The 13084-nt window shown below is 45.0% G+C and overlaps 2 protein-coding genes across 2 annotated transcripts; one reads left to right on the plus strand and one right to left on the minus strand.

Moving 5' to 3' along the window:
* The first annotated feature begins 3191 nt into the window (after positions 1-3191).
* Positions 3192-3917, plus strand: LOC108161207 (ER membrane protein complex subunit 7 homolog). Its single transcript, XM_017295428.1, has one exon. The coding sequence runs from the start codon at positions 3192-3194 to the stop codon at positions 3915-3917; it is 726 nt and encodes a 241-aa protein (XP_017150917.1).
* A 63-nt stretch (positions 3918-3980) lies between these two features.
* LOC108162300 (protein teashirt) lies at positions 3981-12877 on the minus strand. The gene is made up of 3 exons (XM_017296966.2): positions 12387-12877; positions 4389-7842; positions 3981-4164 (listed from the first exon to the last, which is right to left on the minus strand). The coding sequence occupies exons 1-2, from the start codon at positions 12437-12439 to the stop codon at positions 4905-4907; spliced, it is 2991 nt and encodes a 996-aa protein (XP_017152455.1). The 5' UTR covers positions 12440-12877; the 3' UTR covers positions 3981-4164; positions 4389-4904.
* Between the last annotated feature and the right edge of the window lie 207 nt (positions 12878-13084).

Consider the following 13084-nt stretch of genomic DNA (forward strand, 5'->3'; position numbering starts at 1 on the left):
ATATCTGGAACTGGCTCAAGTATTTCCACAGCAATTCCTTTAATTAAAAGTTATTTCTAAGCTTATTAGAATATGTCTCTAAGATTGCCAATGAAATTCCGAGTGGGCAAAGGTATTCCAACCGAAAGGCGCTGCTGCAGGACGCGTAACACTTTCAAATGTTATTGAAAAACGTTTCCCCTCCAACATCAGTTCTGGTAATCAAATTCCCAAAGATCATGGATCATGACTCAGAAGAACATCTCAACCATACCCTAAAAAGAACAGGGATTCCGTCTTCTCATGAACTGATCTGATCCTTCAGGGAATCTGAAAATGTGTTAAGATATGCAGGGGAGATGTCATCACGAACGTTCTGGTTTCAGAACGCGAACATTGAGAACGATTTTTGCATTTGGGGGCCAATAATTTCAGGAATTGACACAAACTAAATAAATCACTCAGGCAGCCGAAGCAGCAGCAGCAGCAGCGGCAGCAGAAGGATCCCATACCCATTCCAACAGGAGCATCATCATCCCCAAGGATCGTGCAATACTTGTTGGCTGTCAGCGAGGATGGGGATCGAACCACAGACCACTCCTAAATGACCCATTGTGTTGTGTTCTTCCTAAACAATTGTTTTCTCTGAGACTGACATTGGGATTGGGTTTTGTTTTTTGTTTTTTTTTTTTGGTCAAAAAGAAACAATCGATCGTTGGAATCGTCGCTGAAACCGATCCGATCCGATTCGATCCCTGTCGCTGCGACAAATATCACGCATGAATATTTAAAAGTTTCTCTCCCTGTTTTTTTCCGCATAAAACAAAAAGGTTTTCGAGAAATTTATGACCTCTACTGTTCCGCAAAAAAAACAACAGAAAAAACGCTGAAAACAATTCCTAGCAAATCAGTTATGAAGGGTCTTCAAGAGAAGGCACTGGAGGACGGGGGATTCTTATGTGCATTGATTTATTGCAGATAGTGTTCTGGTTTTCTGCGATAAAGCGATTGCCATCAGACGACCGACCGACCATCATCTATATAGTAAATCTCTGTGTTCGTTATCAGTCATTAAACGATTATCTTGCAATCGTTCAAATTGTTTTATTATGAAAGAAAACGATGAATAATACTCGCCACAGACCCTATAGCGATAGGGGGATAAGCCATATGGTACCCCCTTCCTTCCTACCGATTCGATTGTTTGCTTTGCTTTGGATTTATGATTAAAACATGACTCGTTTATATTCATAAATCAGTCATTAGCTATCAATTGCTGGTTTGATTGATTTACTCAATGCTTTTGATCTTTTTGCCTGGTACCCTGGTTCTCTTTTTTTTCGAGATTAGATTTCATATTATTTATAGAACTTTTATAGAAGAACTATAGTCTGCTCTGTGATAAGCTGTATAACTTTGTTGGACGTTGTGTTGGATCAGGTTAGTTTTATAGAGAAAAAGACAGCTTTGGCAGAGATATATGGGTTCAAGGGAATATGGAATGGATGATAAAGGTAAGAATTGTCTGGAAATCTAAAGGTTCTATGGCTCTGGAGCTTATATTTCTTTTAAGACCTTTTTTACAGCAGGGATTTGGAATTTTTAAGCGTCATGCACACGTAATGTATGTTGTTTGGCAAGCATTCTCTTTGCCAGCCTGTTCCCTCTCCTTTGAACATTTCTATAACTCCCATTGATCGATCCGCCATATCGATCCCCATTTAAAGTCCATCTTGAACTCGCCTTCATTCATTTATTCCACTTGAATTTCCACACATTTTGCAGTTCTAATCATTGGCAATTCTTTACCATTCAACGATTCATAGCAACTTAATCTACATCTAGTCGCAGACAGAAGCTCCTCTATGCGCCAGCGCTGCTGTCAATTGAGTGGAGCAACAGATACGATACAGCTACGAACAAAAATAATATCTACAGATACAACAACTCTGTTTAATGGCAGGCCACGACGTTAGAGATCGGCTCTGAGGGGCTCTCCGTTTGTAGAAATTTAAATACAAACAACTCCTCAAGACGCTCCTCAATGCGAGGCTGGCGCTAAATCAAACGATGAACACGAACATTGCCATAATGACGACACCGCTGCAGACCCCCGGAGCCCCCCTGAACCGGCAATCCTCTTCAGAGAAGTCAAATTATATTGGAAAATTGTTTGCGCATGCCCCCAGATACCGTTTTCCGAACACTTGTTGAGAGGATCATTCGAGTGCTACTTGCTACAAAAAAAAAAAAAATTACCATCGCTGGAGCCGTGATTCCCGCGACACAGAAGCAGAAGCCACAAAACGTTCATCAAAAAGTGCAAATTTGTGGCAGCTATTTCTTGGCTACCTCTCCTTTCATAGACCCAAACACACATTCCATACAATGTCTTTCTGCCACATACGAGTCGCGTACGAGGGATGTGTGCGCGGCAGTGTCTGATGGTTGAACAAAAGTCGCTTTGGTCACGACTCCTTCCCATAGAAGAGAAAGAAGTCTTCTGGAGGAGGAGGAGCAGGGCTTTTTCTGGCTTCCAGTGAGTCACTCCTCATGCAACAATTGTTGCGTTATAAAATGCGAATGATCGCCTGATCGTTTGGTATGTACTGAGGGGCAATCGACTACTGCGGCTACTGTGGAAAATGTTGCTTTGCCGTCGGGATTTTGTATCTTTAGAAACGATTTTTGGCTAGGCAGTGAAGATGGGAGATGCTTCAAAGAGAGAAAGATGTGAGTTCCTAGAAAGATGGTTGGAAAACTGGATGATTATGGGGGAAAGAGAAGAGATGGAAAAATATGGATGAAGAGTTTCGTAGGTACTGGCCACTAGATATGGATTTTCAAGCCTTAGTCCGCGGCAATCTATAGGTAGATATCTCGATAGATTGTACCTTTAATGGAAAGTTCCCTCGTTTGATAGATAGATCACTTAGTGGATAGAAGGACCTCTGAATTGTTAGCTAAAACTTCCCTTATGATAGATCTTAAAAAATATGCATTCTCCTACACAAAACTCAATCAAATACTCACAGATTTTAATGTGATTCAACATCACAGATTTCATAGCTTCTCTAAAGTCAGTAACGTCGAAAACGTAGCTTAAAGAAAAAAATTAACCGATTTTAACTAGAAATTTTTCAACAATTTTTCTCCAAAAGGAAACTTTTTTTTTTTTCATCAGAAAGTGAACTTTTGAAACGCCTTGCAAAATGCTTAAAATTAATCTGATTGTATTGATCTTGTATCTGAATCTGGGTTTCGCTGATGTGGTGCCAGTGGAGAATGAAGATGCCATTGCCGCGCCGCTGTACACCATCAGCGGATACATCTTGCCACCGGATCGCAAGTTGGGCCTGACCCTCCGATGGCTGTCGGAGATCACGCTGTCGATCAACGGCGGCCAGTACAAGGGATTCGTGCGCACCGATGGACACTTTCTGATCAGCGGAGTACCGTACGGGAGTCATGTGGTGGAGGTGCACCATCCGGACATCTACTTCCGACCCGTGCGAGTGGAGATCAATTCGCGGGGCAAGTACCGGGCTCGGGAGGTGAGCTATGTGGATCCCGTGACCGTTTCCCAGATTGCCTATCCACTGCGGCTGGCGCCACTGAAGCTTCGCAAATACTTCAGGGAACGCGAACAGTGGCGCTTCGTGGACTTTGTCCTGCATCCCATGAGCCTGGTTATGCTGGCGCCCGTCCTAATGCTCCTGATCGCCAATCACATCATCAAAGATCCCGAAACGAAGCGCGAGCTGGAGAAAATGCAATTTCCAAATGTCCCCAACAATATGCTGGACCTGAGCGACATGCTAACGTCTCTGCTGTCGGAGAAGCAACACCCAGCCCCACCACCACCCCCTCCAGAGAAACCATCACCCAAGAAAATCTGCAGCAGTCCAGCGACAAAGCAAAACAAGAAGAAACGTTGAAGAAACCCCCTGCCGCTGCTTTCTCAAATAAAGATTCCGTTTGGTGTAATGTTCATAAAAACTTTTTTCTTTTCTCTTTTTTTATTGGATCACAATGTTTTCTTTTTCTTCAAATTTCATAACTCTTTGCAGAGAGATGTGGCAGCCCTGACAAGGGCTTGTGTGGTTTTTCTCTAACAACAAAAACCCACCAAATGGTCAGCCATTCCAAGCCATAGTTTTTCAAGGATCCCAAGTTTTATATATCCTGAAATGAAGAGAAGAGAAAGCGAGTTTTAGTCGAGGGTTTTCATCAATAGATTGTTTTATATCAAAGATTATAGAATACATTTATAATGGAACTGCTGACTCTGTCAAAACCTTGTTCCATTTCCACCGATTCCCATTTACCCCAAAAGCAGTTGCTGAATTCCATTCCCACTCGTTCCTCTTGTATTCTATAATTTTTGCTTGAAATTCTCGAATAATTACCTTGAAAAAGTAGGCCTTAAGGCTTGCTGAACGCCGCGGGGGGGTCGTCGCCATACCCGCTGCAGGATTCAATCCCCAACTGCCGCCTGGTATCTTGATTGAGTGAATGATTGGACTATTCGCTACCTCCTCTCAATCATTGTCTTCATTATAATCGTTTCGTGATACCGAATACACATCTCCATATATCGGTGGTGTCCTTTTGCATCCTGTCGCCAAAGTGTCGTCCAAGTGGCAGTACTTTTGACTCCTGATTCTCTCTCTTCTCTTCTCTCTGAATGGTTGCCGCAGTCCGCCCCGCCCCTAAGAAACGCAGTGGCCGCCGCCCAAAAAGTGCATGGGGGTCTTGTGGGGGTGTGGCCGTTTCGGGGGGAGGCGACGTGTGGGCAACGCGCAGGCAAAACAAAAAAAATTTGTGTTTAAAATGCTTTTTGTTTGCGCGAAAACAACGAAAAAACGAGGCTAACGAGAGCGTTTTACGGAACGGTCCGGTTTGCGGCCGAGAAGCTCCAGCTCTTAGGCGGTCTTCTCCTTCTTCACGCAGAACTGTCGCAAGGCCGCCAGCGAATTGCTTGCGCTTAGATTCTCCGGAGACTCGCTCCCGCCGGCCACGGGCAGGACTCCCCCGGTGGCAGCGGCTGCAGCGGCGGCCAGCTTAGCTCTCGTATTGGCTGCGGCACCGCCGCCACTGGCCCCCAACGAATCGAACATCGAGGACAAAGCATTCAGGGAGTCACTGGGATACTTTTTGTTGCCCTCGCTGCCGTCGTACGACTTGTGGCTGGAGGCTGGAGACTTGGGTGTGGCCGAACGCTGGCTGTCCGCCGGACTACGCGGCGGCAGAAGCCTCGACTGCGGGCTCCCTGCCACCGAGGGGGTCTTGGGCGAGGCCCGCTCCACATTGTTGTTGTTGTTGTTGTTATTGTTGTTGGCAGCGGAGGAGGAGGTGTAGCTGCCGTTGACCAGAGTGGCCTCCATTTTGGGCGATGGCATGGCCGTGTCATCGTTCTGCTCGTCGCTGATCTCAGACTTGATCTTCATTTTGATGGGCTCCTCCTGCTTGATGCTGCTCACGGACTTGCCGGCCGAAGACTCCTCCATGGCGGAGGCGGAGGCGGAGGCCATCAGCGGCTGCTGCTTCTCGGGCGTTGGGGCGTCCAGACGTGGCCTGGCCGCCTCCGCACTGCACTCGCTGCCGCTCCGCTCGCTGCTCGTGTACCGATAGTGCTGATAGTACGGATCATTCGTGTCAATCAAGGGCTTATTGTAGTCCACCGTCTCATCGATGCCGAGGCGTTTCAGGATGCTGCTGGCCACGGGGGAGGTGTTCTTGGTGGACGAGTTGGAGGGACTGCTCGCCGGGAGGCTGGCGTGCCGCGGCGGCGTATCAAAGCTGGTGGTGAACATCTGCTCGATGGCACTCAGTACCGAGGAATTGCCTGGCTTGGCGCTGCCGTTCTTCTGCTCCAGCAGCTCGGGCGATTTGTTTTTGGCCAACAGCTGAGCGGCAGCCACCTTGGCGATCTCCTCGGGCGACTTCACTCCCGTTATGTACTGCCGCATGCGTTCTGCAAACAAAGCGGCATCGTTTTTGTCCCCTCCGCCCGGTCCGAGGCCGGGCTTGCCTTGAACAGCACTCTTTTCCGCTGCCAAATCGTCCTGATTGCCTGCCCCGCCGCCCTTCATTTCCAGGAGTTTCCTCACCGGCAGGGATTTCTCCCTCTTCTTGGGGGCCGGCCTCTTGCGGGCGCCCGCATTCTGGAGCAGCGGTTCGGCATAGTGATTATTTTTGGCCATGTGATTGCTCAGGTCTCCGAGACTGTTGAAGGCCTTGTCGCACACCTTGCACGTGAGCACGGCGCTCAGGGTGCGACTCTCCTCGGAGCTGAGGCTGTTGTTGTGGTTGTCCTTGGAGTCCGCATTGGCGTTGGCCTGGTTCTGGGACTTGATGGAGATGCTCTGCTCCTGGGAGAGGATGTTCGTGTAGTGCTGCGTCTCCTGCATGTGCTTGGTCATCTCGCCGAGAGAGCGGAAGCTCTCGCCGCACCGCATGCACTTGAGGATCTGCATGGCCTGCTCCACGCCCTTCCCCAGCCACACGTTCTGGCCGCGCACCAGCTTCCGGGGCAGCGGCGTCGGGGGATCGCCGCGATACTGAAACGCGTTCTTCACGTTCGCCGAGGGGGAGTGATTCGCCTGGGAGCCGCCGCCGCCCCCCTGCTTGCGCATATTCTGGTGGTTCTGCTGTGGCGGCGGTGGTGCCGGATGGTGGTGCTGCTGGTGATGCTGGTGCTGGTGCTGGGGGGGATTGTTGCTCGGGAGATTCCCGAACGGTGGCACATTCACGCCGCAGTGTTTGCTGTCCTTCATGTGGGTGGTCAGGGCCTCCAGGGTGGGGAAGCTCTGCTTGCACCACACACACCGGAAGACAGAGCTGGCCACGCCCTTGTTCTGCCAATGCGATTGCCAGATGTTGTGGCGGGCCTTGGTGACGCCGCCACCGGAGGCGGGTGCGGCACCTGCTGCTGCAGATCCTCCCTCGGAATTGTGGCTATTGTTGGATCCCTGCTGCTGCTGCTGCTGTTGTTGTTGCTGTTGTTGTTGCTGCTGCTGCTGTGCGGGACTCTTTGGCGGTGCTGACTGTGCGGGCGGTGTGGCCTTCGATTGATGATGATGATGATGATGATGCTTCTCCTTGTGTCCTTGGGCGCCTCCCTTCACAATGTCCGACATCTTCTCGAGGGGATCCACCACCAGATCGCTTTTGCCATTCCAATCGGGAAACTGTCCAGCGCGGAAAATATTGGCGGCCGCCACAGCCGCCAGATAGGGATTCACTCCGGGCATCAATTGGCTGGCAGTGGGCGCCGGCGCCGTTGGCGAAGGATTCGCCGGAGGACTCTCCGACTTGAACATCTTCTTCACCTGGATGTGCCCCAGCTGTGGCTCTGCGTCGTGGCCGCGTTTCCGTGTGCCCACCGACAGATCCAGGGGATTGTTGGCCCCGTCATCGAAGTCCTCCTCCTCCTCGGAGGCTGGCGGCTCGGCGGATTCCGCCCGGCCATAAAGATTCGTGCGAAAGTCCAGCGCCTCCGAGTGATTGCTGGAGGCCGTAGGCGATGCTTGCGGTGGCAGCTTGAACGGGGCCGCCGCCTCATTGGGCAGGGGCAGGGGCAGGCGGGGTCCTGCGGCCGCCGCTGCAGCCAAGGGGAAGCCGTACTGCTGTGCGGCCGCGGCCACCATATGCAGATACGCCTCCATGGAGGGGGGCTGTGCGGGCAGGTTCTGCGGCACGGCCGGGAATGTCGAGTGCATGGATGTGGCTGGCATCACACCCCCTCCGCTGTTATCCCCACGCTGTCCCCCATTGTCGGAGGAATTGGATTCGTGCGAGGGACACCGCTCGCTGGAATTTGCCGATTCCGTGGAACGGGGACGAGCTGTGGGCAAAGCGCTGTAAAGGCAAAGAAAGGCGGGGGGGAAATTAGTTAAAAGTACAATTTGGAGATAATCTAGGTCCTCTGGGGATTCTCAAAGAGTGTTTTAAAGAGTACTAATCATCATTTGAAACTATCTTCCTGCTGATTAAAACAATCTTCCATCTTTTGTTTCCCTTAAGATCTTCATCTCCTCATTTACATCATATCACTCATCAATCAATCTACAAAGAGCTTTCTCCTCTCCCCATCAGAGACTTTCACAAGCCCAATGGTTCCTCTATAAAAAAACCCCACCATAAATTGGATAAGCAATCAAGAGCATAATATTGGAAATCTGCCCCACATCCCCCCTCCAAATATGTTTATATTTTGCGCTAAATCATAAGCCCCACCGCAGGAACAAACCCCAACAACAATGGCAACAATGCCAAACATATGTCAACATTTCGATTTGTTATTCAAATCTCAAAAGGCGCCATAAACCAAAATGAAAACAACAAACAACAACAATAAAAAGCAAAAGAAAAAAATGAAACTGTGTCTGCCGTTTGGAACACAGCTGTGGGTTCCATCAGTCCATCTGTCCCTCCAACGACGAGATACGTTCCACTGTCCGTCTGTCCCGCTATCACTGATCTACGTTCCACTGTCCCTCTCTCCATCCACGTTCCACAGTCCATCTGTTCTGCCCATAGCCCGATATACCTTCCACTCTCTTGGACAAACCACCATTGCTGCGCCGCTTTATGTTCCACCATACGTTTGTCCCCTCTCCCTCGCCCATACACGTTCCACTGTCCACCATTGTCTGTCTATCCCTCTCTGATATACATTCCACTGCCTCGTACGTCCCCTCCCTCGCTCCAGCCGCCGCTCTTACGGTGCTCTATGGGTCGTAAAACTCTATATTGGAACAATGGCGTTTAATTCGAGATTTGAGGCCTGAGTTATGAGCAGAGACCAGAGACCGACCCCCGAGATGTTCATAATCGTAAGCATCTCCTCAGAGATCTGAGATCTGCGGCAATTATCATCATCTGCTTGGTTGTTGCTGGGCCACAGACACACATTCCGCATAACAGTTTGCATAAATTAATTGGCAATAAAAAAAAATTAAAAACCGAACGAAAAAATATGGAATTTGATTTCCTAGAGTATATTTACAATCGAAAATGGTAACACACATATAACAGTTTTTATGGCCGCGAGATTGTTTTTGAAAAAAAAAACATCATTTTGTGAGTCGGTGAATGATTGCCTTGATTGACTTTGAAGTATATGCAAAATGGTTATAAATTCTTTGATGATTAGGCACTGTATCTGTATCTGTATCTCTATATATAATATCTGTGTGGGCGTCTGCTGGCGGTGTGTGTGTGGGGCTGATTCCATGGCGGAAATCACTGAACAAAAACGGCGTTAATGTGACTTGATTTGAATGAACAAAATACTATAACGAAAATATAAATATGTTTCTTCTGATGTCAACAATTTGTCAGGTGTTCTATTGTTTAAGAAGCGATCGCTCAAACAGTAGAAAAAACAAAAAAAAAGACTTCTTTAAACGGAATTAAGTTGTTCTAAGGAAAACGTTTGTCAAAAGTTCCCTAATTGATGGATAGTACACAGAAAAACAAACGGCAGATCCAGACTATAGACAATATTGATTGGTTCAGTGTTCAGATGATTCATATAGGGGTACACCTATAAGCCCAGGCGGCGTTTTATGACAGCATATCATAGATACAGATACTTATTACACACCGATCGCTCACAGCTAATTAGCCATCCATCCAGATTGCATTCAACGATTAAGCCCGCATATTAAAGCCATTGCTGTGGCTGTTGTGTTTCTGTTGTGTTTTGTTTTCTTGGCAACAAGTTTTCCTCATAGCAATAGCATATCATAATCGGAAATCTCGTTATTCGATTAAGCTTAAATCACAAATGATTTATACGCAACTTCTCTCCTCTCGAGTGCAGTTAATTACAGCTTGGAATTGTCTCATTAATAATCGACAGAGAGAGAAAGAGAGAGAGTTACATGGTTGCATCTATGCAGCCATGACTTTCATGGGGAAGGAATGGGATACAGTGCGTAGAGTTAGTATATATACGAGTGTTTGGAGGTGATAACAGGGCTTGTGCCATGTTTTATTAGGAAAAAAAAGGATTTTCAATTGCTGCGATAACATCGATAATGCTTTTAACTCGATAAATAATTGATTAATTGCAATTTCAAGCAGATATAAAGCTCTAAAGTGCCCACTTTTATGATATTACAATGCAATAAATATCTACTATATTCTGACTATTGTATCCATCAGATTGCAGATCTATCAATCGCTTAATGTTTACAAATTTTCTGTTATCAATCGTTTGAATGCACATTCCTACACTTTTGTAAGGCACTGTAGTGCACTGTCTAAATGGGGGGGAAAAAAAAACTAAAACATGACTAATCCGTAAAGGTAACAAAAGTGAATATTACTACACACCGATACACAGATACACATACACTCACAGACACCACGCACAAATCAGCGGCAAATTGTGAACATAAATCTTCCCGGTAATAGGCAGACACACACACAAAGATACACAGATACAATGCCAGAGAGATAGAGAGGGAGAGAGAGAGGGAGCGCTAAGTGGCAAAGATACAGATACAGGCACCCCCACCCAATTGAGTAGAAGATGGCAACCAGAGCGTATCGTGAGTTTTTCTTCACTTTTCGCATGATTTATTCAAATTTTCTGGTACGTCATCGCCTTGGTAAAATATCTTGAACACATTTTCCTACCCCATCCTCCCCCCATCTACAAAGTAGACGAATGAAAAGGAGGCAACAAATATTATGTACATTTATTACAAATTCGTATATCTTTCGCAGCAAAACGAGACAATTTGTCGCACTTTATTAGTAATGCCACAGATGCAACACAGCACAGCCCCATTCCCCTGAACGGGAAAACCCGTTTTCAGATGTATCTCGAAACTTGTTTAATCATAATTTTCAGATACAGACACACACACACACACACAGCCCCCGAAAGATAGATCATTTTGGAATCTATAGCACAATTTTTGTGTTTAATTTTTACCCCCATTCCCCCAGCGATTACAAATCAAATTTTTCCGTATTTTACAACTTGATAAAAATTATTGTTCTTTTGGGGTTCTGTTTGTGGGTTTCGGGATTTCTGAGTTGTGTGTTTTATTAGTATAAATCAATAGTTTTTCGAAAACAGAACTGTTGCTCACGGGTTGCTGGTGCTGGTGCGGGGGTGGGTGTATATGCCCCTGATATATGGTGTGCCTCAAATATTGGCGTGGGGCAGAATTTATAACGACAGGTGTGCGACGTGCACGACGACGACGAGGACGCCAATCATCAATGATTCGGATGAAATAATCATTTCTTGGTGTATATTTATCTGTGCCTGCCCCACAGTCTAAAGTAATATTTTAATGGGCCATTGGCTATCAAAAATCAGAATTCTGGCCCCCCGAATGACGAGGCGAAATGAAAGAGAAGGTCTCTCATGTGATTAAAAACGTTCATATGGTTAGGCGACAGTTTTGGGTTTTATATTTGTGGATTTGATGAATGGTGGAAGAGTGCGCTATAAAATTATATAATTTTCTGGGGAATCTATCTGTGGAAGTGTTGCAGAAACCAGAAGGAAAGATATGGATCCAAGCAGAAGGTTACTGATAGATTTTAGTTCTTAAAGTATGAACACTTCTAGAGGATAATTTCTAACAAATTTCAAGAATCGAAAACTCGTTTTGAGGCTTCTCTTCCAACTTCCATCTAGAATAGTTATCACAGCTCCATGGACTATCTCCAGATGGATCTAATTATCTTTTATTATGGCTTATAGTCTTGTAATTACCAAGAAACTATATACGAACAGCTTTTGAACTAAAGAACTACAATCAAATCACTTTTAGAGGGTCAGAAACAATGTACTTTAAATCGGAACGAAATGATGTTCCTTATAATTGATAGGTTATTAAACCTAGATTACTTTTAACATTTTTTAAAAACGATTTTTGCGTACTAATAGGTGTCTTTTAATAGATAACATAGCTACATCTTTCCGCAATTTAATATAAATCTTTCTTAAGGCACATCTTTCTATTATCGTCGTCGTCACCCAAGGGGCTTGCCCCCTAGTCTTTCCATATATTCGCTAGTAAGCGTCTTTCAACTAGTTGGAAACCTATGAAAGGAAATTCCTATAGAAAGAGTTCTTTCCTTATTTTCAATAGAACTCTACACATAGTTTTCCCCTTCCAATTCTCCACTGAAGGGGTTTGCCTATAGTTTTCACCATACAATTCTCCCGCTATAGTTTTATGGACCAAGTAATCCTCCTCTTTCCAATCCCAACTATAAGAAATCTCCATTAAACATATATTCTAAAACTATTCACATCTATAATTTCATGTATTTCCAAGTAAAACCTATCAAAAATCTAGTCCAAATTTCCCCAAAATCCCTTTAGAAACCAATCTTAAACATAGCTCCCAAAAATGCCAAACACTTACCCGGCATTTAGCGCCTGTCTGTAGATCTCGAGCATCAATGCCTCGTGCAACATGTTGAGATTTTGTTGAATTTTGACGGTTTTGATAGAGAACTTTGCTGCAGTATGTTCTATATCCTGGCTAACAGGATTTGTCGATCAGAACTTATTCGTAATTTGACACAATATTCATAAATTTTTGTTTTGTTTTTTTTTTTGCACTTGGTACGTTTTTTTCGTATAGAATTTGTTTTGTTGTAGCGTATAACTTTGTTGGATTTTCCGATATATATATATATATTTGTTTTATTTTATATATCGTATGGCAGACAAAAATGTAGGTTTAAATATTTTTGTTTTTAAATTTAATTTAATAATTGCATTGAATCGTATACTTCGTTAAGGGTTTTTTGTTGTTTGTTGATTTTTACATTATTTTGTTGTTTGAATTTTGTTGTGAGCAAAATATTGTTAAATATACTATATATATTTTTGTAGTTTGTTTTAAGTTTTAGTTTAATAAATATATTTGTGGGGTATAATAATTTGTTGTATTTGTATTTGTTTTTGTTTTCGTGGTTTGTTTTTTACGTATACTTTGTTGAACCATTTGTTGTAGTTGTTTGTTTTTTTGTTGAATAATTTTGTTGTTGTGCTTGGGTTTTTGTTTCAGTCTTGATCAAACATTTGAAGCGCATTTCATGTTTGATGAACTTTTCA

This window comes from Drosophila miranda, chromosome 4 (genome assembly GCF_003369915.1).
Source record: "Drosophila miranda strain MSH22 chromosome 4, D.miranda_PacBio2.1, whole genome shotgun sequence".
Taxonomy (NCBI): Eukaryota; Metazoa; Arthropoda; class Insecta; order Diptera; family Drosophilidae; genus Drosophila; species Drosophila miranda.